The 22,972-nt window shown below is 36.9% G+C and overlaps 2 protein-coding genes across 3 annotated transcripts in view; both read left to right on the top strand.

Moving 5' to 3' along the window:
• The window catches only part of LOC117316771 (probable tRNA (uracil-O(2)-)-methyltransferase), a 35,452-nt gene extending 31,159 nt beyond the window's left edge, over positions 1 to 4,293 (top strand). The window contains 4 exon segments of the mRNA XM_033871540.1: positions 2,425 to 2,824; positions 3,286 to 3,402; positions 3,937 to 4,067; positions 4,069 to 4,293. Of these exon segments, the coding sequence (XP_033727431.1) occupies positions 2,425 to 2,824; positions 3,286 to 3,402; positions 3,937 to 4,067; positions 4,069 to 4,161 (741 nt within the window). The 3' untranslated portion in view covers positions 4,162 to 4,293.
• Positions 4,294 to 11,405: 7,112 nt separating this feature from the next.
• LOC117316826 (centromere protein O-like) overlaps positions 11,406 to 22,972 on the top strand; it is a 32,252-nt gene continuing 20,685 nt past the window's right edge. For both annotated transcript variants that reach the window (XM_033871605.1, XM_033871606.1), the window contains exons 1-2: positions 11,406 to 11,520; positions 16,020 to 16,174. In XM_033871605.1, coding sequence (XP_033727496.1) covers positions 11,517 to 11,520; positions 16,020 to 16,174 — 159 coding nt within the window. In that variant the 5' untranslated portion in view covers positions 11,406 to 11,516. The remainder of the gene's footprint in view (positions 11,521 to 16,019; positions 16,175 to 22,972) is intronic.

Below are 22,972 nucleotides of genomic sequence, written 5' to 3'. Positions count from 1 at the left end.
TGTTGTTTTTGTCCTGAGGAGGGGGCAGGACTGTAGGTGTGTGTTGTTTTTGTCCTGAGGAGGGGGCAGGACTGTAGGAGTGTGTTGTTTTTGTCCTGAGGAGGGGATGGACTGTAGGAGTGTGTTGTGTTTGTCCTGAGGAGGGGGTGGGACTGTAGGAGTGTGTTGTTTTTGTCCTGAGGAGGGGGTGGGACTGTAGGAGTGTGTTGTGTTTGTCCTGAGGAGGGGGTGGGACTGTAGGAGTGTGTTGTGTTTGTCCTGAGGAGGGGGTGGGACTGTAGGAGTGTGTTGTGTTTATCCTGAGGAGGGGGTGGGACTGTAGGAGTGTGTTGTTTTTGTCCTGAGGAGGGGGTGGGACTGTAGGAGTGTGTTGTGTTTGTCCTGAGGAGGGGGTGGGACTGTAGGAGTGTGTTGTGTTTGTCCTGAGGAGGGGGTGGGACTGTAGGAGTGTGTTGTGTTTGTCCTGAGGAGGGGGCAGGACTGTAGGAGTGTTGTGTTTGTCCTGAGGAGGGGGTGGGACTGTAGGAGTGTGTTGTGTTTGTCCTGAGGAGGGGGTGGGACTGTAGGAGTGGGTTGTGTTTGCCCTGAGGAGGGGTTGGGACTGTAGGAGTGTGTTGTTTTTGTCCAGAGGAGGGGGTGGGACTGTAGGAGTGTGTTGTTTTTGTCCAGAGGAGGGGGTGGGACTGTAGGAGTGTGTTGTGTTTGTCCTGAGGAGGGGGTGGGACTGTAGGAGTGTGTTGTTTTTGTCCTGAGGAGGGGGCGGGACTGTAGGAGTGTGTTGTTTTTATCCTGAGGAGGGGGTTGGACTGTAGGAGTGTGTTGTTTTTATCCTGAGGAGGGGGTTGGACTGTAGGAGTGTGTTGTTTTTGTCCTGAGGAGGGGGTGGGACTGTATAGGAGTGTGTTGTGTTTGTCCTGAGGAGGGGGTGGGACTGTCGGAGTGTGTTGTTTTTGTCCTGAGGAGGGGGTGGGACTGTAGGAGTGTGTTGTTTTTGTCCTGAGGAGGGGGTTGGACTGTAGGAGTGTGCTGTGTTTGTCCTGAGGAGGGGTTGGGACTGTAGGAGTGTGTTGTTTTTGTCCTGAGGAGGGGGTGGGACTGTAGGAGTGTGTTGTTTTTGTCCAGAGGAGGAGGTGGGACTGTATAGGAGTGTGTTGTGTTTGTCCTGAGGAGAGGGTGGGACTGTAGGAGTGTGTTGTTTTTGTCCTGAGGAGGGGGTGGGACTGTAGGAGTGTGTTGTTTTTATCCTGAGGAGGGGGTTGGACTGTAGGAGTGTGTTGTGTTTGCCCTGAGGAGGGGGTGGGACTGTAGGATTGTGTTGTGTTTGTCCTGAGGAGGGGGTGGGACTGTAGGTGTGTGTTGTTTTTGTCCTGAGGAGGGGGTGGGACTGTAGGAGTGTGTTGTTTTTGTCCTGAGAAGGGGTGGGACTGTAGGTGTGTGTTGTTTTTGTCCTGAGGAGGGGGTTGGACTGTAGGAGTGTGCTGTGTTTGTCCTGAGGAGGGGTTGGGACTGTAGGAGTGTGTTGTTTTTGTCCTGAGGAGGGGGCGGGACTGTAGGAGTGTGTTGTTTTTATCCTGAGGAGGGGGTTGGACTGTAGGAGTGTGTTGTTTTTGTCCTGAGGAGGGGGTGGGACTGTAGGAGTGTGTTGTTTTTATCCTGAGGAGGGGGTGGGACTGTAGGAGTGTGTTGTTTTTGTCCAGAGGAGGGGGCAGGACTGTAGGAGTGTGTTGTTTTTATCCTGAGGAGGGGGCACGACTGTAGGAGTGTGTTGTTTTTGTCCTGAGGAGGGGGTGGGACTGTAGGAGTGTGTTGTTTTTGTCCTGAGGAGGGGATGGACTGTAGGTGTGTGTTTTTGTCCTGAGGAGGGGTTGGGACTGTAGGAGTGTGTTGTTTTTGTCCAGAGGAGGGGGTGGGACTGTAGGAGAGTGTTGTTTTTATCCTGAGGAGGGGTTGGGACTGTAGGAGTGTGTTGTTTTTGTCCTGAGGAGGGGGTGGGACTGTAGGTGTGTGTTGTTTTTGTCCTGAGGACAAAACTAAAACTTAAATATTCTTCTTTGCCCGGTTGGATTGGGTAAACTTTGCTATAGTTTATATAGGGAAATCACATTTTTGACAATCATTTGTTTGATTTCTATGAGAATTCATTCTAAATTTCTTAAAATTATCAGCATGGGATGACAGCTTAATGATATGCACATGTTGGCCCTGACTGACTCCTTGGACTGATGGGTGGGGCAAAAAAGGGTCAATTATAGATTGACTGAAATATTTCAAATCTCAGGTGACCGTTAAGGCCCATGGGCCTCCTGTTTTTTATTTGACTAAATATAATTATGTATAAATAATAGTTTTATCTACATTGTTGAGAAGTACAGCTCACCAGTTAGAGATTATTTATAATTCTGTCATTGTTTCATTCTGCCTCAGGTTTGTTTCATCGGGAAGACCAGAACCTACAGCCAAGGTGAAGAGCATCCCATTGACGCCAAACGAACTATGTACATCAAAAGAAGATGTGATAAAAGAGGGTTAAAGGGAGGAAATCAAGATTTTACTGCTAATGACAATAAATCTGCCACAAATAATAAACTTTCAAACTCCAACCAGAATAATGATTGCCCTAGTGATAGTAAGAAACAGAGACTTGATGATCAACAATGGACATCAACATTTAAACCTCGGGAAAGTAAGGAACGGACACGCAATTGTCAGCATGTGAAGAAAGAAATAAAGGAATTGATTGTTAACAAGGTTTTCACCAGGGTTATGGAATCTGAGAATGCAGAAGTTCGACAAACAGCTGATGGCAGATCATGGCACAAGGGAGGTAAGTCATACAATTGTAATAGTATTAAGTAATGAAGAACACCATGCGGGTCCTACCACTAGTCTAAAGAAAAATTCCCACTAACCTGTGCAAGTAAGGTGACCTATACTCATGTTGAAGGGTAAAATAGGTAATAGCTTCATGTTGATGTAAACCATTTTTAATTGTGTAAAATGTTTTATAATTTGGTGATATAGTTACTACTTTATTAAACATTTCTAAGTGGAGTTAACTTGTATGGACTAACCAAGAACCAGGTTGTGAAAATATTATCATTTAATATTCTGTAACTGTCTGAAAAAAAATGTGCCAACAAATTTTGTCAAGCATATCTTAATTACCTTATAAACAGAATTTTACTTATTCTTGTCAGAGGCTCAATGATATGAAAATGAGACTTATATCATAAATCTGTTGAAATGGAGACTTGTGTAAGATCCTCTATGTTCATTTATGCACAGGATCTGTACCGCTGTCAGAAGTCGCTCAGATGTTTGACAGGGAAGTTCTAAGGGAGCTGAAGTCAGAATGTGGAGGTCTACAAACACTGCTCAGAAACCACAATATGGTATTCAATGGTGAGAAATCACTCATTATTCCTCTACCTATAAAACTGAATGTTAAGTTTAATCTGAGATGTGTTCAGGGTTTGTGATATAGCAGATTTGTTATTCTTTTTAGTAACATATTACATATGAAGTTTAATTTCAGTTGATTTCTAGCTGTTTTGATAAAGTAATTGCCCAATTGAATCTTCTCCTGCTTCAACTATTAAATAGTGGGTATGATTTAACTATAGTAGAATTACATGTAATACGCATATTTATAGAGAAACAAAATGTTATATTACACATGTTTAGTCCACTTTGGCTGAACCTTTGGTCAGACTATAACAACTGCACTTCATTGTCACCATTTGGGAGCACAGAAGTGATTGGATGTTGTGTATACGCATATGTAACCACATTAGCCGGAACAGCCTGACTATAGTAAACAGCTCAAAGTAGGCCTATAGGTACATGGATTTTAATGAATTACAGAATATGCTTAAGACTGGGACAGGTGAGACATACTATTACTATCATTTATAATCACTTGTTGTTTGTTTACAGTGTCAGGTGGAAAGGTACAGCTGCGAGACCTGACTTTATCACAACCTTTCAGTAAAGCCTCACAACTAGGACAAACGAAAAAAATAAAAACTCTTTTGTGCTGGTTCCACTTACATCATCCGGACGGCTGTCCCTCGAAGTAGGGACACGTGTTTATTTGCTCATGGAGAGGAAGACTTGCTTACATGTGAAAAAAATACATTGTCTGATTCACAGAATAAGTAATGTTCAACTCATTATGGGCATACCATTACAAAACTCTGACATTGAATGTCATCCACTTTGATAAACAACACCAGATAAGATACTGTAAAGGTTGTAGTTTTGTTGTGGTTACTTATATTTAAGTTTTTTTTTTTAAAGTATGTATTCTTAGTAAAAAAAATTTACCATAGAGATTATGAAACTGACCACAATTTTAATCATTACCAGTGATTAATTTTCTAGGTATGAAATAAAAATATAAAAAAATTGAAGGGTTTTGTTTTTTCTATTAGTTGTCATGTTTTATCACATAATCATTGTAGTTTTCAGTGAATTTGTCCCTGTAATATATCTGCCTATGTCACTAGTGTTTTATACCAGTGCCAGGCAGAGATCGATTGTGACGTCATACTTGGCACAACAAAATGGCTGTCTTCCTTTGATTTTGCCCTCCAATTCTAGACAACAAAACTTCCCAAAATGACATACTTTCTGAGTTATGTGATAAAAGTATCTCAAATGTTTTCATACCTAGTATGAAATTTTATGAAACTGGTCTCAAAGTTTCCATTTATCTAATTAGCTTCTGACCAATTAGTTTTTAGGTCATCTGTCCCGAAGAGTCAGGATGACATATATAGTCATCATCCATCGTCGTCAGCCGTCCGCCTTGCGCCATCCGTAAACTTTTAATTCAAACGACTTCTTCTTGATAACCAGAAGGGTCAGGGTACTGATATTTTGCATGTAGCTTCCTTGGATAAAGCTCTACCAAGTTTGTTCAAATGGATGACCTTTACCTACTTGCAAGGTCACAGGGGTCAAATAGGCTAAAATCTTCAAACAACTTCTCAATAACCAAGAGGGCCAGGGACTTGATATTAGGCCAGTAGCATGCTGGGGTGAAGGGCTACTAAGTGTGTTCAAATGAATGACCTCGACTTACATTAAAGGTCACAGGGGTCAAATAGGCTGAGATGTTTAAATGACTTCTCCTCAATAACCAAAAGTGCCAGGGTGTTGATATTGAGTCTTAAGCATGCCAGGGTGAAAGTCTACTAAGTTTGTTCAAATGGATGACCTTCAGCAACATTCGAGGTCACAGGGTTGAATAGGCTGAAATGTTTAAATGACTTCTTCTCTTTAACCAAAAGTGCCAAGGAGTTGATATTGGGTCTTTAGCATGCGGGGGTGAAGGACGAACAAGTTTGTTTAAATGGATGACCACCACCTCCTCCTCCGACGACGACCGAATTGCCTGCAGATTTCATAAAAATGGTGTTGCTCTTCTTTTATTGTTTTCAGTTAAACAGCCTTTATAAAGTTACAATCATAGAACCGCTTGCCCTTTGGTTATGCCTTTTGGTATGGATTAAGCTGTTGGCCTAAAGTTCAGTTTGTGAAGCTTTAAATTGCTTCCCTGTCATATATTTGATGGGTATCCTGTAGCTGCTAAACATGCACTCACGGGTACAAACTGTATCCAGTGGTCACACTTTCCAATATTGCAGGAATCAAACAAGCAAAGTCACACACACAAAAAAAGTGGAATTCTGCCTTTGCTGCCAAACGTGTGGTCATTTGCAGAGTTATTACTAAACCTTGTGAACGCGATAACTAGAGTAAATATCGACCAAGTTTGATGAAGGCCATTAAGAGCTCACACAAATTTCAGAAAATGGAAACATTTGGAGAATTATTTACAGAGTTATTGCCCGTTGTAATGTTATTCGATCTTGTAACAGGATACCTGAGGTACACAGCCAATGTTTCTTCACGTGAATTTCATGTGAATTTCATGTGAATTTCACGTGAAAAAAACAGCATATAAAAATCAAATGGACAAAAATTTCACGTGAAATTCACTTTTTTACCGCTTTTCACGTGAAATTCACGTGAAGACATATTGCCTGTGTAAATATCAACCACATTTGATAACAGAAGTTTGTATCAAAACATATTACAGGTACCAAAATTGCCCTTTGTAACAATCTCGTGAAACTATGTATGTATTCATACATCCACAAAATTTTTGAATGTGCGAACCATTCCATAGGTAACTACGTGTACAATCACAGAATTACTGCCCTACAGAAATAAAGTATTGTTTGAATCTTATTCACTCAAAAATTACAACTGTGGTGCATCAAATTCATTGTTATTAGAAAAGATAAATCTAGAGGCTGCACGAATAGTCACAGGGCTGCCTATATTCACAAAAACAGAGTCCCTTATATCTGGAAACATGTTGGGTACCCTTTTCGAAGAGAAGAGATACTCGGAAACTCTCCTTATTCTATTCTATAGTCAATAATCTGGCACCTTGTTTTCTTATCGACCTACTGCCAATGTATATTGGCAACATTGCTCCTTATAATTTACGAAATGCAGATTTATTTAGGGAAAAACACTTTCGTCTACAATTATCAAAAAACTCTTTCTTTCCTCAATCTACTTCAAAACTGTGGAATGTATTTAACACTATCAGAAACTCACCTACTTTAAGTTCCTTCAAATATAATCTAAAAAAAATCTATGACAGTAAACAGTAGATATGACAAGCATTTTATCAGCTATGGTCCTCGAAAACTAAATATTCTACACAACAGAATAAGAAATCGAGCAAGTGCACTAAGCTATGATCTTTTTAGAACCAATCTCGTTGATTCACCTGCTTGTCAATGTGGACATCCCTGTGAAGATTCCCGTCATTTTTTCCTTAACTGTCCCCTGTACAATAACTTAAGAGGAACTCTTATTGCTGATTTAACCTGGTACGGTCCTGTTAATGTAGATGTACTTTGCAATGGTGACTCGAATATTTCCTCAGCTGACAATATAAAAATCGCCAAAGTTGTGCAAAACGTCTTGAGAAGGTCGGGAAGATTTGACTAACTATCACTTCCTAACTCCCCATCTCCGCTTCTTTTCATGCCATTTTCCTAATAATTACAAAAACAACTTAATCCAAAATGCTCCATTTATCCATATGATATATACATGTAAATGTTTGTTTGTTTTGTTTTGTTTGTTTGTTTGTTGTTTTTTTCTTATCGATTAAGTATACTTGAATTCATTCCAAACATTTATAGGTCGTGTTTCTGATCCTTCTCGATCAGATTACACATGTGATACGGATATAATAGAAGGAAACAGAGGGACCCAGGAGAAAGACACTCGGGATGTGATGAACATTTAGTACAAGCCGAAAGATTTGAATAGCGATTAGAATAACTTGTGCCGTCTGTGTCAGAAAAATCGGAGAACCACCACCCAGCAGTCATTTAACTTTTCATGTACCTACCCCCTATCCCCTCCTTGCCCCCCTCCCCCCTCTCTCTCCTATAAAAATACTATTTCTCATATGTCAATTATTATATTTTCGTTTCTTTATCACATTTTTGAATATTTGTATATGCCATCATGGGAATATGTTATTATCTATTATTGTGTTATCATTATGGGAGAAGTTTGGTTTGGTTTGGTTTGGTTTGGTTTATTTTGTTTAACGTCCTATTAACAGCTAAGGTCATTTAAGGACGGCCTCCCGTGCGTGCGACATGTATGCGTGTGGTGAGTGCGTATGTGTGTTTTGGGAGGCTGCGGTATGTTCGTGTTAAGTCTCCTTGTGATAGGCCGGAACTTTTGCCGATTTATAGTGCTACCTCACTGAAGCATACTGCCGAAGACACCCAGCAGCACACCCCACCTGGTCACATTATACTGACAACGGGCGAACCAGTCGTCCCACTCCAAATATGCTGAGCGCTAAGCAGGAGTAGCAACTACCATTTTTAAAGACTCTGGTATGTCTCGGCTAGGGGACAGAACCCAAAGCCTTCCTCACAGGGGCGAACGCTCAACTAAAGGCCAAAAGTGAGGCATTGTCAAGGGAGACATTAGGAAGAAGAAAGTTGTTCAGAAAGAAGAGAAAAGATAAGATCCCAAATTTAGTCGCCTCTTACGATTTATAGGAGAAGTCATTTATAAGTTGGTAAAACTTGCTGACTAATCCCTTTGTCAATTTATGGCAATAAAATATGTTTAAACTAAACTAAAAAAAATTCAGTAAATGTTTACCAAGTTTGATGGATTAAATTTTGTACACAGACAAGTCTTAAAAGGGTAATATATTATGCATCTAACTTGCAGTGTCACAGAGCTAGGCCTTTGTGAATTCATAATTATTTGTCCCTGTGTTGACAAAATAGTATAAGATGAGGATCTGTATTTTAATCGGATTGTGTTAACACCTGTAACAAGTTAAAAACCAGGTGAGCGATCCAGGCCCTTTAGGCCTCTTGTTCAGAAATCAAACGTATATTACAAATGAGTAAAGAAATATATATGCTACATTCAAGCAACAATCATATTGATCATAATCATGTATGCGGTAACCTTATTTGTATAGCATACAATGTAGGGCCTATTTCACTTCCATTTAGCAAAATCCAACGCATCAAAAAATGGAATGATGACAACAGCAAAATGATGTCCGCCCAGGCCACACTGTTCTAACGGTAAGTATAGAATAATATGTGTAGTATACGTATTAATTAATTGGTTGTTGATTTGTTGTTCAAGATTAAAGTTGGAAAAAAAAATGAAATGCAATCTTGGTCCCAATGTCTTACGGCAAGGTCATATGTTAATTTCATCTTGGTGAACTGTTTGGTTCTAAAAGCGTTTTTGACCGGGTTCTTAAAGAAAAGATTTGACTAATCTCACATCCGGGGGCAAAATGTAATAGAACAGGTTTTTAAGTTATGACACCGGTAATGAAACTCGTATCGAATCAATATTTATGTCCATGCCCAGGAACGGTTACTAGAGCATAGAACGTGCAGTGGCGTAGGAAGCGGGGGGGCAGGGGGGGCAATTGCCCCCCCACTTTTTTCAGTGGGGGGGCAAACATATCTTTTTGCCCCCCCACTTTTTGACATCCAAAATCTAAAAAAAAGGGGAAAAAACACGAATTTATATATTCATTTCGATAAATATCTGTATATTTTCGAACCGATAATGTTTTCTTGAAGGCAACGATAAAAACTTTATCTTGTACATCCGGAACATTCCGACTTTTATACTACTATATCAATCCTCAGACCTGTGTGTCGGTCGTCTGCAATAGCCTGGTAAGTCAATATTTATATCTTAATACGAAATTTTGCTTAACTTCATCACATAGATTCAATAAGTTGATGATAAACTAATGCGCGGTTTTAACGTGAATAGAGTGATAATAATTACCGACAGGTACGAGGAAATACAAAAAAAAATCGGCTCGCGCCTACGGCGCTCGCTTTAACACTAAATTACTGCCCCCCCTTTCGATTGCAGATCCACAGGGGTGCTTCGCCACCCTGGGACCGCTGGGCGGCCCCCAGACCTCTCGCAAAAAGGGGAAAAAAATCGTCTCGCGCCTACGGCGCTCGCATTATCACTTAATTACTGGATCCCCCTTTCGAAAACTCCTGGATCCACGCCTGATCCCGAATTATTGGAAATGTGCTATATTCATTTTCCGCGGAGGGCTTGACCCGCTGGGCGGCCCCTCAGACCACTCGTAAAAAAAAAAAAAAAAAAAGGCTCGCGCCTACGGCGCTCGCATTCTTACTAAATTACTGGACCCCCCCGCCCTTTCGAAAATCCTGGCCGGGCCTGGTGATTCATGTTTTCCCATAAATAGTATATCCTGATTTGCGTAAATAACTTATTTTGTACTACATAAATTATCAAAATTATCATGGGATGTTGAAATGATAATTATTGCCTAATTTTGCGGAGATGGGATACGATTTGTTTAGTGCGTAAAATTTAAGGTTAAAAAAAATTTTGCCCCCCCACTTTTTGACGACTTCCTACGCCACTGACGTGTATGATAGTACTCGGGCTAGTGTTCTTCTTAGATTGAGGTCTCAGAAATGATAATAAGAAAAAAAAAACGATTCATGTATAAGAAAGAAAGTTTTTATACCGAGCGTGTTGTGCAAACGGTCGAAAGTCAATTTCATCAGAATACGTAAAAAAATGAAATTATGACGAATAAACATATTGATAGCAAGATTCCTGTAAATACATTGTATCATCTATCCATGTTAATTTACTCTGATACACTAAATAAGTGCTGAACCAACTTTCTTTTCGTCTCTTGCAATGATGCTGGCATTATCAGCGATAGTGAAAACATGGATATATCTCTTGAAGGTAAATGTATTGTTGGTTCTTAAAAAAAAACAGAACTAGATTTTTGATAGGAGAGATCAAAACTCTCTCTACTGCTAGTTTCAATGAAGCCACGATTTGTGTATATTTATGCATGAATATTTCAGTACAGTCAATTATGCATCTTGTGTTTCTCTAACCCAGGTTCTTAAAGGCTTGCGGCATGCGACGGACGACCGTTCACTATTCGGCGATATTGATATCATATGGATATTAATCCAGACTGACTATAAATAAAATAGTCGAATGTTTGAAATGAAAATTTAAAAAATGTGACATTAAAAATACATATTATGTTAAAAAACTAAAGTAAAAACAAGCTTTACAATATCTTATTTTGGTTCAAATGGAGAGTTTATTATTATTATCATACACAATATTCATTATCATTGCCATTTTATAATAATAATAATGATAATAAAAAGAAGGAAAAAGCCTGCTCTTATATTTTTTTTCTTAAATGGACCACTTATTATTATTCATTGGCATATATATATATGTGTGTGTGTATGGTGGTCCCTAGCGATCTATTAAGATCTCGGAGACCATTTCTATTAAGAGAAGATTTCTATAAGAGACCATTTATCAACTTCCCTAGAGTGGTTAATACAGATTCGACTGTACTTTCAAAAATACCAAGTCAGGGAATTGTAATAAATACCTCGCCAAACTTGTGAATTTTATCCCATCATGTTAATCACATTTATCATTTAAATTTTTTTTGTTTATGTTATATAATCATGGAATGTCCAAAATAATACTTTTACGGAATAGAATGTATGAACATGACATTTTCTATCTTAGATAGATTCTAGTATATATACTTGGTGTGCAAATAAACATCTTATTAATTTTGTAAGTATTTTATAAACTTTAGTACAACAGTAGGCAGAGGTATCTTAAATGTTCCTTGTAAACAAACTTTCCATTCTCATTTCTGATGATGTTTACCTTAAATGAGATAGCTTAGTTATACAAGAATAAACGACAGGAAATCCGGAATGCGCCACGCCGGTGACTAGTATTTATTAGATAACTATCTGCACTTCCGAAAATGTCGCGCGGAAATCAAAAGGGACAAATCAAAACATTCAGCAAGGTTTTCTGATATGACAACATCGGCGAACTGTTAAACTATTTGCTTCAAAGCAATGTGTAAGTTGTATTGTATTGAGAAAACTTCACTTATATAAAAAGGAAAGAAGGGACGGGATTGAGGATGACTAGGTCATCGCGATCGATGCACTGTGTACTTGTGGACAGGGTGATTTTTCAGAATAAATCGTTTTGGGGATACTTATTTTAAGCCCACTGCATGGATTGTTACTATTACAAACTTTTATTGTTAAGTAAATGGTTGTTATAAAACGATTTATCATCGTCTTATATGTTGTAATTGATATAATATTTAATGAAGAATCATATCATACTCTGTAGAGTGATGTCAAATTTAAAATATGTCAAAAAGTATAAGCCCATTCATACATGTGATATGTCGATATGTCCAGTTTAGTCCCTCCCATTGGTGGTCTGACTTTGGTGGTTTGTCTATGTATTACTGTACAATAGGCATAGACAGCTTCAATTTCTTCCTTATTTTTCAACCAAACTTTAAATGTCGTGTACCAAAATGAAGATTGAATTCTTTCCTATGGTGCCTTTCATTTTTCACTGCTATGACTATATCAGAAGTTATCAGCTCACCTGTATTTTTTCAGTATATATAACCCTACTTAACGTAAGCCAATTAAGACCCCAAGTGGGCATGCGCATGGCCTCATCTATATATATGGTTCTGATCACCTGCAGTGTGATGTCAGCATGAATGACCCAAATCGGTCACATTATTTTTATTCTATATCGCACATTATTGTACCTGTGAATGGATAGTGTTTTGTGTAATTTACTCAAATAATCTCTCTCCCTTAATTATAGTTTAAAAAACATTGTTAAGTATTAAAGTTTGATTAAAAGATGGCATAAGGCTATACCCACATTCACATTTGTTTGTGGTAGGACTATTAATTTAGTTAAACATGAATAAAAAAAAAAAAAAATGTATATCAAAATTAAAACACTGAGGTCTCATGATCATTATATATAGAAAGAAAAGTAAAAGACAAACTTCTTTCTTACATACATTTTAATTAATTTCAATCATATGTCTATATGGGCAGACTTATATTACGGGACATGTAGCTATAGACTTACCTGAGATGACTACTGAAAAATTGAATGTAGTGCATACATGTTTATGTATACAGAAGCTAATATAACATCTATCAATACATTTATTTGGATATCTATAAATAAGTCGATTCATCCTACCTGTCCTAGTACTGTAGGCATGTTATGAATATATATAGCATGCAGTTGTTCCTCTAGCTAGATGGTGTTTAATTAGAAGGTAGATAATATACGTGTACATATATAATTATTTAGCTTTTATGTTCATGTTTCAGCAATGGGTCTGTGCTTGGTAATTGATAAGCTGGTGGAATTGGGGCACCATGTACGTCAGAATCAGAAATTTCTTTTTCAGCTCTACACTTGGGGAGAAAGGGAGATTAATGTTGTCACCCTGGCATCAGTGACAGGGTCGGTTTCTAAATGTTAAGTTTTTGGTACAAGTGATGAAAAGCATCAGTAAACTCCTATATGATTTCATTTAAGGTTATATACATTTAGTTTGAGGGCTGCTGTTTGGGTGAATTCAAGTCGTATCGGTACCCAGTTGTTTCGGTACTCGGTTGTTTCGGTACTTGCGGAAGTCGTTTCGGTACTTTGCGAAAGTCGTTTTAGTACTTACAAAAGTAGTTTCGGTACTTGAATATAAGTCTTATTTTTGACCAATAATGAACGTCTTAAGACCATGTTTTGACGATTGTTATGCTATTTTTACCAAGTATTCTGAATGAACAAAGGGAGAAAACTCTTAACAGTCAAACAGAATAAACGTCCCTGAGATAGACTACGTATGTAATATGAATGACTCTATTTATTCTGTTCGAGCTAAACAGAATTGCTTCATTGTTCATGGTTCCTTTTTTCATCATCTTAAATCTGTCACAATCTACGATTAGAGTCCCTACAAATGTCAGAGGTTGGAAGACATGCGCCATGGCTATTTGATATCTTCCTCAAAATTGAACCGCATATATCTATTCCTGCCAATTTCGGTTGTTTGAACATGTTTTGATCGTAGCCAATGAAAATTATGAGAGCAAATTATTGTTTGCAAATAATATAAATTTAGAACAGTGTTACTTGCAAGTGCTGACTGGATAGTCAACAGTTCATTTTGAATATAATGTTCTTTTATAAATGACAAAAAGATAAAATATTCAATTTTATGTTTTTATTTTCATACTCCTATTAAAAAACAGGTAACAATAAATACAGAACAGTTAACAGTAAACACTCATTCATCTTCTATACGTTACACTCATTCATCTGCTATACGTTACACTCATACATCTTCTATACGTTACACTCATTCATCTTCTATATGTTACACTCATTCATCTTCTATACGTTACACTCATTCATCTGGAGTATATCGGGACTTATATATAACATGTAAAACCAATAAAATAAATTACTAAGTATATCGGGACTTATATATAACATGTAAAACCAATAAAATAAATTACTAAGTATATCGGGACGTATATATATAACATGTAAAACCAATAAAACCAATTACTAAGTATATCAGGACTTGTATATAACATGTAAAACCAATAAACCAATTACTAAGTATATCGGGACGTATATATATATAACATGTAAAACCAATAAAACCAATTACTAAGTATATCGGGACGTATATATATAACATGTAAAACCAATGAAATAAATTACTTAGTATATCGGGACTATATATAACATGTAAAACCAATAAAACAAATTGCTAAGTATATCGGGACGCGTACGTATATATAACTAAGTATATCGGGACGTATATATCGTCCGGTGCTGCCATCTGCTGCAAGAGTCGCACTGTATGGCCTCTTGCCTAGGCCGAACAATGGTGTCACATTCGGTGCACATGTCAGGCGATGCCATGATGACATAATTGATAATTTTGAGAGTGATACTCTAATTTTTATGACAATTTGGTAATTATTTCGAGCTACTCTGATCTACTCAGTTAGAAAACAACAGTGATCACGTTTGAAGTGCGATGTGCGTGATTGTATAAACAAATCAGACGGTAATGCTAAACGTTAATAAATAAACAACCAACAACCAGTTAATTATCATTATTTAATATCACAATGAAATACCGAAACAACTCTTAAAGTACCGAAACGACTTCCGAAAAGTACCGAAACAACTTTTTTTTTAGGTACCGAAACGACCAGGTACCGAAACGACTGTTGGGGTTAACTATTATTTCTGAAAGTCAAATATGTTTTATGATAATTATAATTTCAATGCATTCTTGCATTCTACAATGAAAACCTAATTTAGGCTATATTTATTTTATCTTTGAAGATTGTAATATTGCAATATAGATTACAAGAACTTGCCCCCTAATTCTAGTGCCACCGGGACGATTACTACCTTGCCATGGTCTGGAGGCTGATGTGAAACTTTGCTGGCCAGAGCTTTATGAGCGCTTATTATAACCCATCCTGTTGAGGAAGGAAATATAGGGAATAGTGGGGGAGGTCAAGTCAAAGAGATCAGGAGGTGTTCTCATTGAGCTCTACTGCCTTCAACAGACGATGAACCTTATGAGTGTTTCTTCAAAATTAGGCTGACGAAAATGGCTTTAAATTCTCTAAACCTAAAACTCTTTTGCTTAAAGCAAAAAGCACACAATGACCCAAATCTTATACTTGATGGCATCAATCCCAGTTCTGACAAAATTTCTAGGCCTCGTATTTCATTCAAATTTCTCTTTCATTCCAGAATAAAGTATCTAAAGATTAAGTGTTCTAACGCATTAAACATTAATGATTACTTTCTCATACTGATTGGGGAGCAGACCGTGAAATGCTTTGCGCATTTACAGGTCACTTATTTAAGCAAAACTGGTTTACGGTTGTATGGTATAGGGATCAGCGAGCAGTTCTTACCTACATATTTACACAAAACGAAAAACTGCTGCCAACATTTGGTATCCAAATTAAAAATCTCTATGAACATAAAATTGACACATGACACCATGACCCTAAATAATCACAGCAGCCTATGGGTCGTTTAAATCCAAACAAACTGATTCTACTGTGACCGTGAAGAGAGCTTTGTACTGATTACAGTTCTCTTGTTTAATTGTTTACCATGCCGAGACTGTATGATATGTATAGGAAGGAGTAATGAAAAATACCCTGCCCACACCGGGGCTCAAACAAGCAACCTTTTGCTCTCAGGGCAAGCATCCTAACACTGGACAAAAGGGAGATTCATGTATTATTACTCTCCACTTTTACAGATGACCAGTGATTAGATAGATAGAGCCTGTCAAAGCTTTGAGGTCGATCCTGTCCCAGACTAAACTCCTGACCTTGATCTGGAAGTTCTTCTTGACTTCTGTAATATAGTTTGAGTATCTGAAGACATATTTGCACAGTTACTATAATTACTAATGCCTACTGTGAGCTTTTGAATTTTTGAGTGGTGTTTTATATAATTCAATATTTCAGATGCACTGGAAAACCTAGAGCAACTGCAAGAGAAGGATGAAACAAAGGAGAGAATCACTTTTAAAGATGAGGCAGTGAAGACTGTCAGAAAAATCTTACAAATCAAACAACAGAAGGATCAATTGCTACAGCAAGAAAAGGAGTTGGATGTACAGGTTAAGATATCATATGATCAAATGATATATGCAATATTGTATTTTTAAGTCAAATTACAGAGCAAATATTTATCATTAAGAGTGTCTTAGCGTGGTAGCGACAGGAGAAAATGCTGGTTGGTTAGTTAAGTTATTTCTCCACCAATGGTACATTGATTATTATCCCCCGCGAAACGCGTTTGCGGGGGATATTAAATTGGGCTCCGTCCGTCCGTCCGAGATTCTTTTCCGGGCTATAACTCCATAACCGTTCAACGCAGCTCCTTGAAACTTTCTGTATATATCAGACTAGTGCCCTAGTTGTGCCTTTTGCTATTGCAGGACCTTCCATTTTCGGTGTTTTTTCTGTCACCATGGAAACTTAGTCAAAAATACCAAATTACTGTTTCCTTTTGTTTCCGGGCTATAACTCAAAAACCGTTCGAAGCAGCTCCATAAAACTTACTGTATATATCAGACTAGTGCCCTAGTTGTGCCTTTTGCTATTGGGGACCTTCCATTTTTGGTATTTTTTCTGTCACCATGGAAACTTAATCAAAAATTCCAAATTACTGTTTCCGGGCTATAACTCCATAACTGTTCAACGCAGCTCCTTGAAGCATTCTGTATATATCAGACTAGTGCCCTAGTTGTGCCTTTTGCTATTGGGGACCTTCCATTTTCGATATTTTTTCTGTCACCATGGAAACGTAATCAAAAATACCAAATTACTGTTTCCGGGCTATAACTCCATAACTGTTCAACGCAGCTCCTTGAAGCATTTCTGTATATATCAGACTAGTGCCCTAGTTGTGCCTTTTGCTATTGGGGACCTTCCATTTTCGTTATTTTTTCTGTCACCATGGAAACTTAGTCAAAAATACCAAATTACTGTTTCCTTTTGTTTCCGGGCTATAACTCAAAAACCGTTCGAAGCAGCTCCATGAAACTTTCTGTATATATCAGACTAGTGCCCTAGTTGTGCCTTTTGCTATTGGGGACCTTCCATTTTTGGTATTTTTTCTGTCACCATGGAAACTTAATCAAAAATACCAAATTACTGTTTCCGGGCTGTAACTCCATAACTGTTCAACGCAGCTCCTTGAAGCATTCTGTATATATCAGACTAGTGCCCTAGTTATGCCTTTTGCTATTTGGGACCTTCCATTTTCAGTATTTTTTCTGTCACCATGGAAACTTAATCAAAAATACCACATTACTGTTTCCGGACTATAACTCCATAACCGTTCAACGCAGCTCCTTGAAACTTTCTGTATATATCAGGCTAGTGCCCTAGTTGTGCCTTTTGCTATTGCGGACCTTCCATTTTCGTTATTTTTTCTGTCACCATGGAAACTTAATCAAAAATACCAAATTACTGTTTCCGGGCTATAACTCTATAACCGTTCAACGTAGCTCCTTGAAACTGTCTGTATATATCAGACTAGTGCCCTAGTTGTGCCTTTTGCTATTGCGGACCTTCCATTTTCGGTATTTTTTCTGTCACCATGGAAACTTAATAAAAAATACCAAATTACTGTTTCCTTTTCCCCCCCGTGCTATAACTCCATAACCGTTCAATGCAGCTCCTTGAAACATTCTGTATATATCAGACTAGTGCCCTAGTTGTGCCTTTTGCTATTGGGGACCTTCCATTTTCGGTATTTTTTCTGTCACCATGGAAACTGAATTAAAAATACCAAATTACTGTTTCCTTTTGTTTCTTGGCTACAACTCCAAAACTGTTCAAAGCAGCTCCTTGAAACTTTCTGAATATATCAGACTAGTTGTGCCTTTTGCTATTGCGGACCTTCCATTTTCGGTATTTTTTCTGTCACCATGGAGACTTAATCAAAAATACCAAATTACTGTTTCCTTAATAACTCTTACTTTGAGCTTAATTTATACATGTATTTGGGTTTTCATACCAACTGCAGGGCGCGGGGGATAATGCCAGGCTTTGCGGCTCCTTGTTCACGCTGGGTTTTTCTCCAACATCCGAAATAACATTTGCCCCGCAGCAGTGTAACAATTTTAATAAAAAAGCTCTACAGAACTTTTGTTAACTGTTATCCTTGTAAGCAACATCAAATAAAGGTTGTTTTCATTTTCAGGTCACCTGAGATGAAGTCTCAGTTGACCTGTTGCGATTGCCTTTTGCCTGGGGGCGGCCGGCGTCTGTCACGCGTTGTGTGTTGTAAACAATTTACATTTTCAACTTCTTCTCAATTACCAACAAGCCCTGAGACCTGATATTAGGTCTTTAGCATGCTGAGATGAAGGGCTACCAAGTTTGTTCAAATGGATGACTTTGACCTTCATTCAAGGTCACAGGGGTCAAATATGCTAAAATCTTTAAACAACTTCTTCTTGATAACCAAGAGGCACAGAGGCCTGATATTCAGTTTGTAGCATTCATGGGTAAAGGGCTATAATGATTGTTCAAATAAATGACCTTAACCTTCATTCAAGATTCCAGGGGTCAAATATGCTAAAATATATCGAAACCCAGGTGACCGTTAAGGCCCATGGGTCTCTTGTAATTATTTAAGGATATGAATGAAACAAGAATAGTCTACTCCCATAATATAACTAGTTTACAAATTCTGCATGTGAACATACAATATAAAGCATATCCCTGGCTTCAGCTTGCAGTTGATGCATTAACATTTCATAATTAGGGCTTTTCACTTTGTGGTGAAAAGACCGGTACCTATTGTTTTTGTTCTGTTTCTTCTTCTTCTTATTATTATTATTCTTCCTCTGCATTTCATTTTGTAGAAACTGTAACGCCAAACTGGTTAAAGTTATTCAGATTTCTTTTTCAGCCTTTATTATAGAATGATTTGAAGGGGTGCAGGAAATAAAAATTAAGTAGGTCGAAAAATCCAAAATGGTCACCATGACGTCAAAGCTTATTTTGCTTAAATGGCCACAACTCAAAAACGGTATGAGGTTAAAAATATTCAAAGGTATATTCATGTAGGATTAATCTGGGGCCAACTTTTACATAATAACGGCTTTGAGGTTAGAGGTCAAACAAAAAAGCTTGCTGGAGGTCAAAGTTATGCTATTTTTAGAAATTTTTCATTTTTTACTATTTTTGAAAACTTCTTCTACAGATCAATAGAGTATGTCATTCCGATGATATTGATACCTTCGGTGTCTTAATAGCACTTCCGGTTAATGAAGTACGCCATTTTGAAAATTTCCCTAAATATTCTATATTAAAAATCGTTTTACATTTTAAACTTCTTCTCAAATTTCACCAGTGCGACTCAGCACAAACTTTGACAAAATGACAAGGAGATAGTACTGACCAAGTCTTGTTATCATGTGTCAGTCCGAAATCCAATATGGCCACCATGATGTCATGTATTGAAAAGTTTAAAATGGCCATAACTAAAAAAAATATTCTTCTACACAGGTCATGTAATTATGTTATTTGTAAATAATTCCTGGAGCTAACTTTTTGCTGCTAAAAGTTTTCAGGTTGGAGGTCAAATAAAAAAAGTTCGCTATGGTGTCAAATATGTCTATTTTTAGAAAATCTTCATTTTTCAATCTTTTTCAAAAAATCTTTCAAAGTATGATGCAGTATGTCATGTCATGTACGTCATGTATTGAAAAGTTTAAAATTGCCAAAACTCAAAAAGCATTCATTTTACTGAAGTCAGGTAATTATGTTATTTGTAGATAATGCCTGGCGCTAGCTTTTACTCACCAAAAGTTTTCAGGTCATGATCAGAGGTCAAATAAAAAAGTTAGCTATGGGGTCAAAGGTCACAAAATTTTGAACTTTTTCATTTTTTGAATATTATTACCTAGATCGATGCAGTATGTCATTCTGATGATTTTGGTACCTTCGGTTTTTATTTAGCACATCCGGTTCAAGTGGTACGCCATTTTGAATTTTTTTTGATTGCGCAATCATTGCAAGAGGCCTAGGAACTTGATACAGCTGTACAAGTTATCTCCCCTCGTCCAACTTCTTTGTTGAAACGTTATATCTCAGATGCTACATTAATTCAATACCAGAATGTGGATGACCTATCAAGTGTTCTAAAATAGTTTTTGACACAAACGTTAGTTTGAGTCTATGTCAGCGCTTTTGAGGTGTAGCTGACAAAATCTACGATGCCCTCTGGCGGATACTGCCTTGGCCAATCTAACCGTTGCTTTACAGTAACTCCGTAATGCTATGCAGTAAATATTTGTAAATATTCACGATAAAAAATGACATATTGTAAAGTTCAGCTATAAAAAAAATCACCTTTTGTTTTGTTGTATTTTAGAAGCTGACAGGACAATGTGTTTTTTTTTTGGCATTTTCGTTCGCTCTGACACAACTTCCACTGCCACTTCACAATCATATTCTATCGCAAAAAAATAATAGTCCCGTGACTTACGGAGTCAAATGCAACACTGCAGTTTCGTTAGATATATGACAAAACAACAGAACCTCACAAATAGATAGTTTTCAAAGTATTTAATTTAAGTATGTTCTGTCGATGATACGTAAGAATATTTTTCCGCGTTGAACGCATTAGATTTCACGCGGAATGATACAATCGACTTTTCGCTGGCGCCATATTGCTGCTTACCTGTGACCCGGAAGAAAAATCTACTAACATCACGCTGAATTTTCATCATCGACATCTATGTGTTTTTTTTCTTTGGTGGCATGTTACTGAATGGGTTATAAAATTGATAAAGTTTCGTCGGAATATCGTTGTTATTTTGTACATTGAAAATCACTCATCCAGCATCCGATTTTGTCCGCCATCTTTCAGTAATGTAAACAATAATAAAAGCAAGAGTAGGTGATCAAACCCAACTTTGACTGTCATTTTCTCACTGAAATATTAACTTGCATGTGATTGATGTAGTCTGCAGATGGTTAGATTATATAGATGTTTTTTTACGAAAGAAAAAAGTTGTCTATTCCTCATGACAATATCACAACAACGGCAGTCGAGTACCATACGCATGTTTGCAAATAAAAAGTTAAATAAATTCTCACTGAATAGGGTTTCGAAAAGGCAAATGGACTTGTGAATATTAATATTGACTTCGGATCTATTGATTATATCCTACGTAATGCACATGAAGTTTTTCGTTTACAGAACGCGTACCGCATTAACGTGGCTGTCTGCATGCAGATGTAGACGTCACTGAAAATATCATCTCTAATTATAGCGACTGATTCTTTTTTTCTAATATTCGTGATGGTTTAAAAAAATAGAAAATGATCTATCATTATCATTTGAAATATTACATAACAGTCGAAGCATATTATAAAAAAGAAAGGGGTCTACGATGTACATCTACATAGACCTTTATTATGTTTGGTGAAGTTTTGAACGCTTCAGGGACGGTTAAAGGGCAGTAACTCTTTAGAAAACACCATTTTTCATGGAAATGTACTGATTGCTAAATTTAACCAGAGATATTTAAAGGCAGTGGAAATGTTATATTCCTACATCTGCGGTTTTTTCTGTCTTAAATCATTTCAGCTTCTGAATTAAATTAACCTTTAAACTAATGCACAGTAAATTATTGATAAATCAATGCAAATAATTTATTATAACTTAGATTTATTATTATTATTTAATCTTTTTTTCTTTACAACACTAGTACATATTATTTGAGAAGAACAGCAAAAATTACTAAGTTCATTATTCTTCTAAACAACAAAAATGTGTAAAACTTGTTTGTGTTGTGCATATATCCTATTGTGAAATAACTTGGCATGACTAAAGATAATAGTATTGTCTTGATGGCTGTTACATACTATATCATAGGTTGAGTTAAATAATTATTTTCTTCTTATCAATTATGGTCAATGGTGAAAACACATTTTTTTCATTTAAATTGTTAAGTCGGTTTAATGTTCAAATTCAGATTAATTTAATTAAAGCAACTATTAATAATGTATATATATGTGTTAACTTTTCTGACAAAGTCTTCAAGTAACCTGATTATATTTGACAGAGAATCAAAATGAGTAATTTTGTTGTTAAGAATAGTGGGCTTAGCCATTTACAACTGTTTAGATTCTACTTAATAAGGTTTGATTTTTAACATTTTGGCAAATTTATCTTATCAATATCCAATTTAGTTTTAAAGATAAGCAGTACTTCCATTTTTATGAAAATAAAAATTACTTCAGTGTTCTAATAATTTAAACACATGAACAATTGAAAGAAATACATTTGTATGAAAAGCATTCATAATGGACTTTGAAGAATGCTACTACATGTACAGTTCATCCAGTTTGGGCATTCGAACTACATTTTCATCTGAGAGATGCTGCAGATTAAAAAAAAAACTCTGATTTTGAAATCGATGATATCAATACATATAGCTACATTCACATCTCACTAACATTAATTAACATGATATATATACCATACATATATGTATATGTATCGTGCAGTTACAGTTATGTATATGGTACATATACTATTGCGGAGAATATTTGATGCAATGTACATAGGTGAAAAACAAAATTCCACTTCAAATTGATTTGAACTGTACATGTGAATGAATGTGTTTTTGTTGTATAGATTATTTGTAGCTACACAGTATGGAGTGTAAACATATAACGTAGAGTGCTATATGAAAATCATGTTCACTCTAATGAGCGATTAAGAAACTGTCTCAAGTCTGAGCTGATATGAGCATGTAATTCTAAGTTTTGAATATAGTGCTTAGTTTAATGTGGCCGTTGTGATGGTATACCCTGCCCTGTCTACATCCGCATTCTACGCCTCCAGAGTCTGTTTATCAGACCCAGGTGTTTTTAACCCACCATCA

The sequence above is a fragment of the Pecten maximus genome, chromosome 18 (genome assembly GCF_902652985.1).
Source record: "Pecten maximus chromosome 18, xPecMax1.1, whole genome shotgun sequence".
NCBI classification, from domain to species: domain Eukaryota; kingdom Metazoa; phylum Mollusca; class Bivalvia; order Pectinida; family Pectinidae; genus Pecten; species Pecten maximus.
This window is presented reverse-complemented; position numbering and strand designations above follow the sequence as displayed.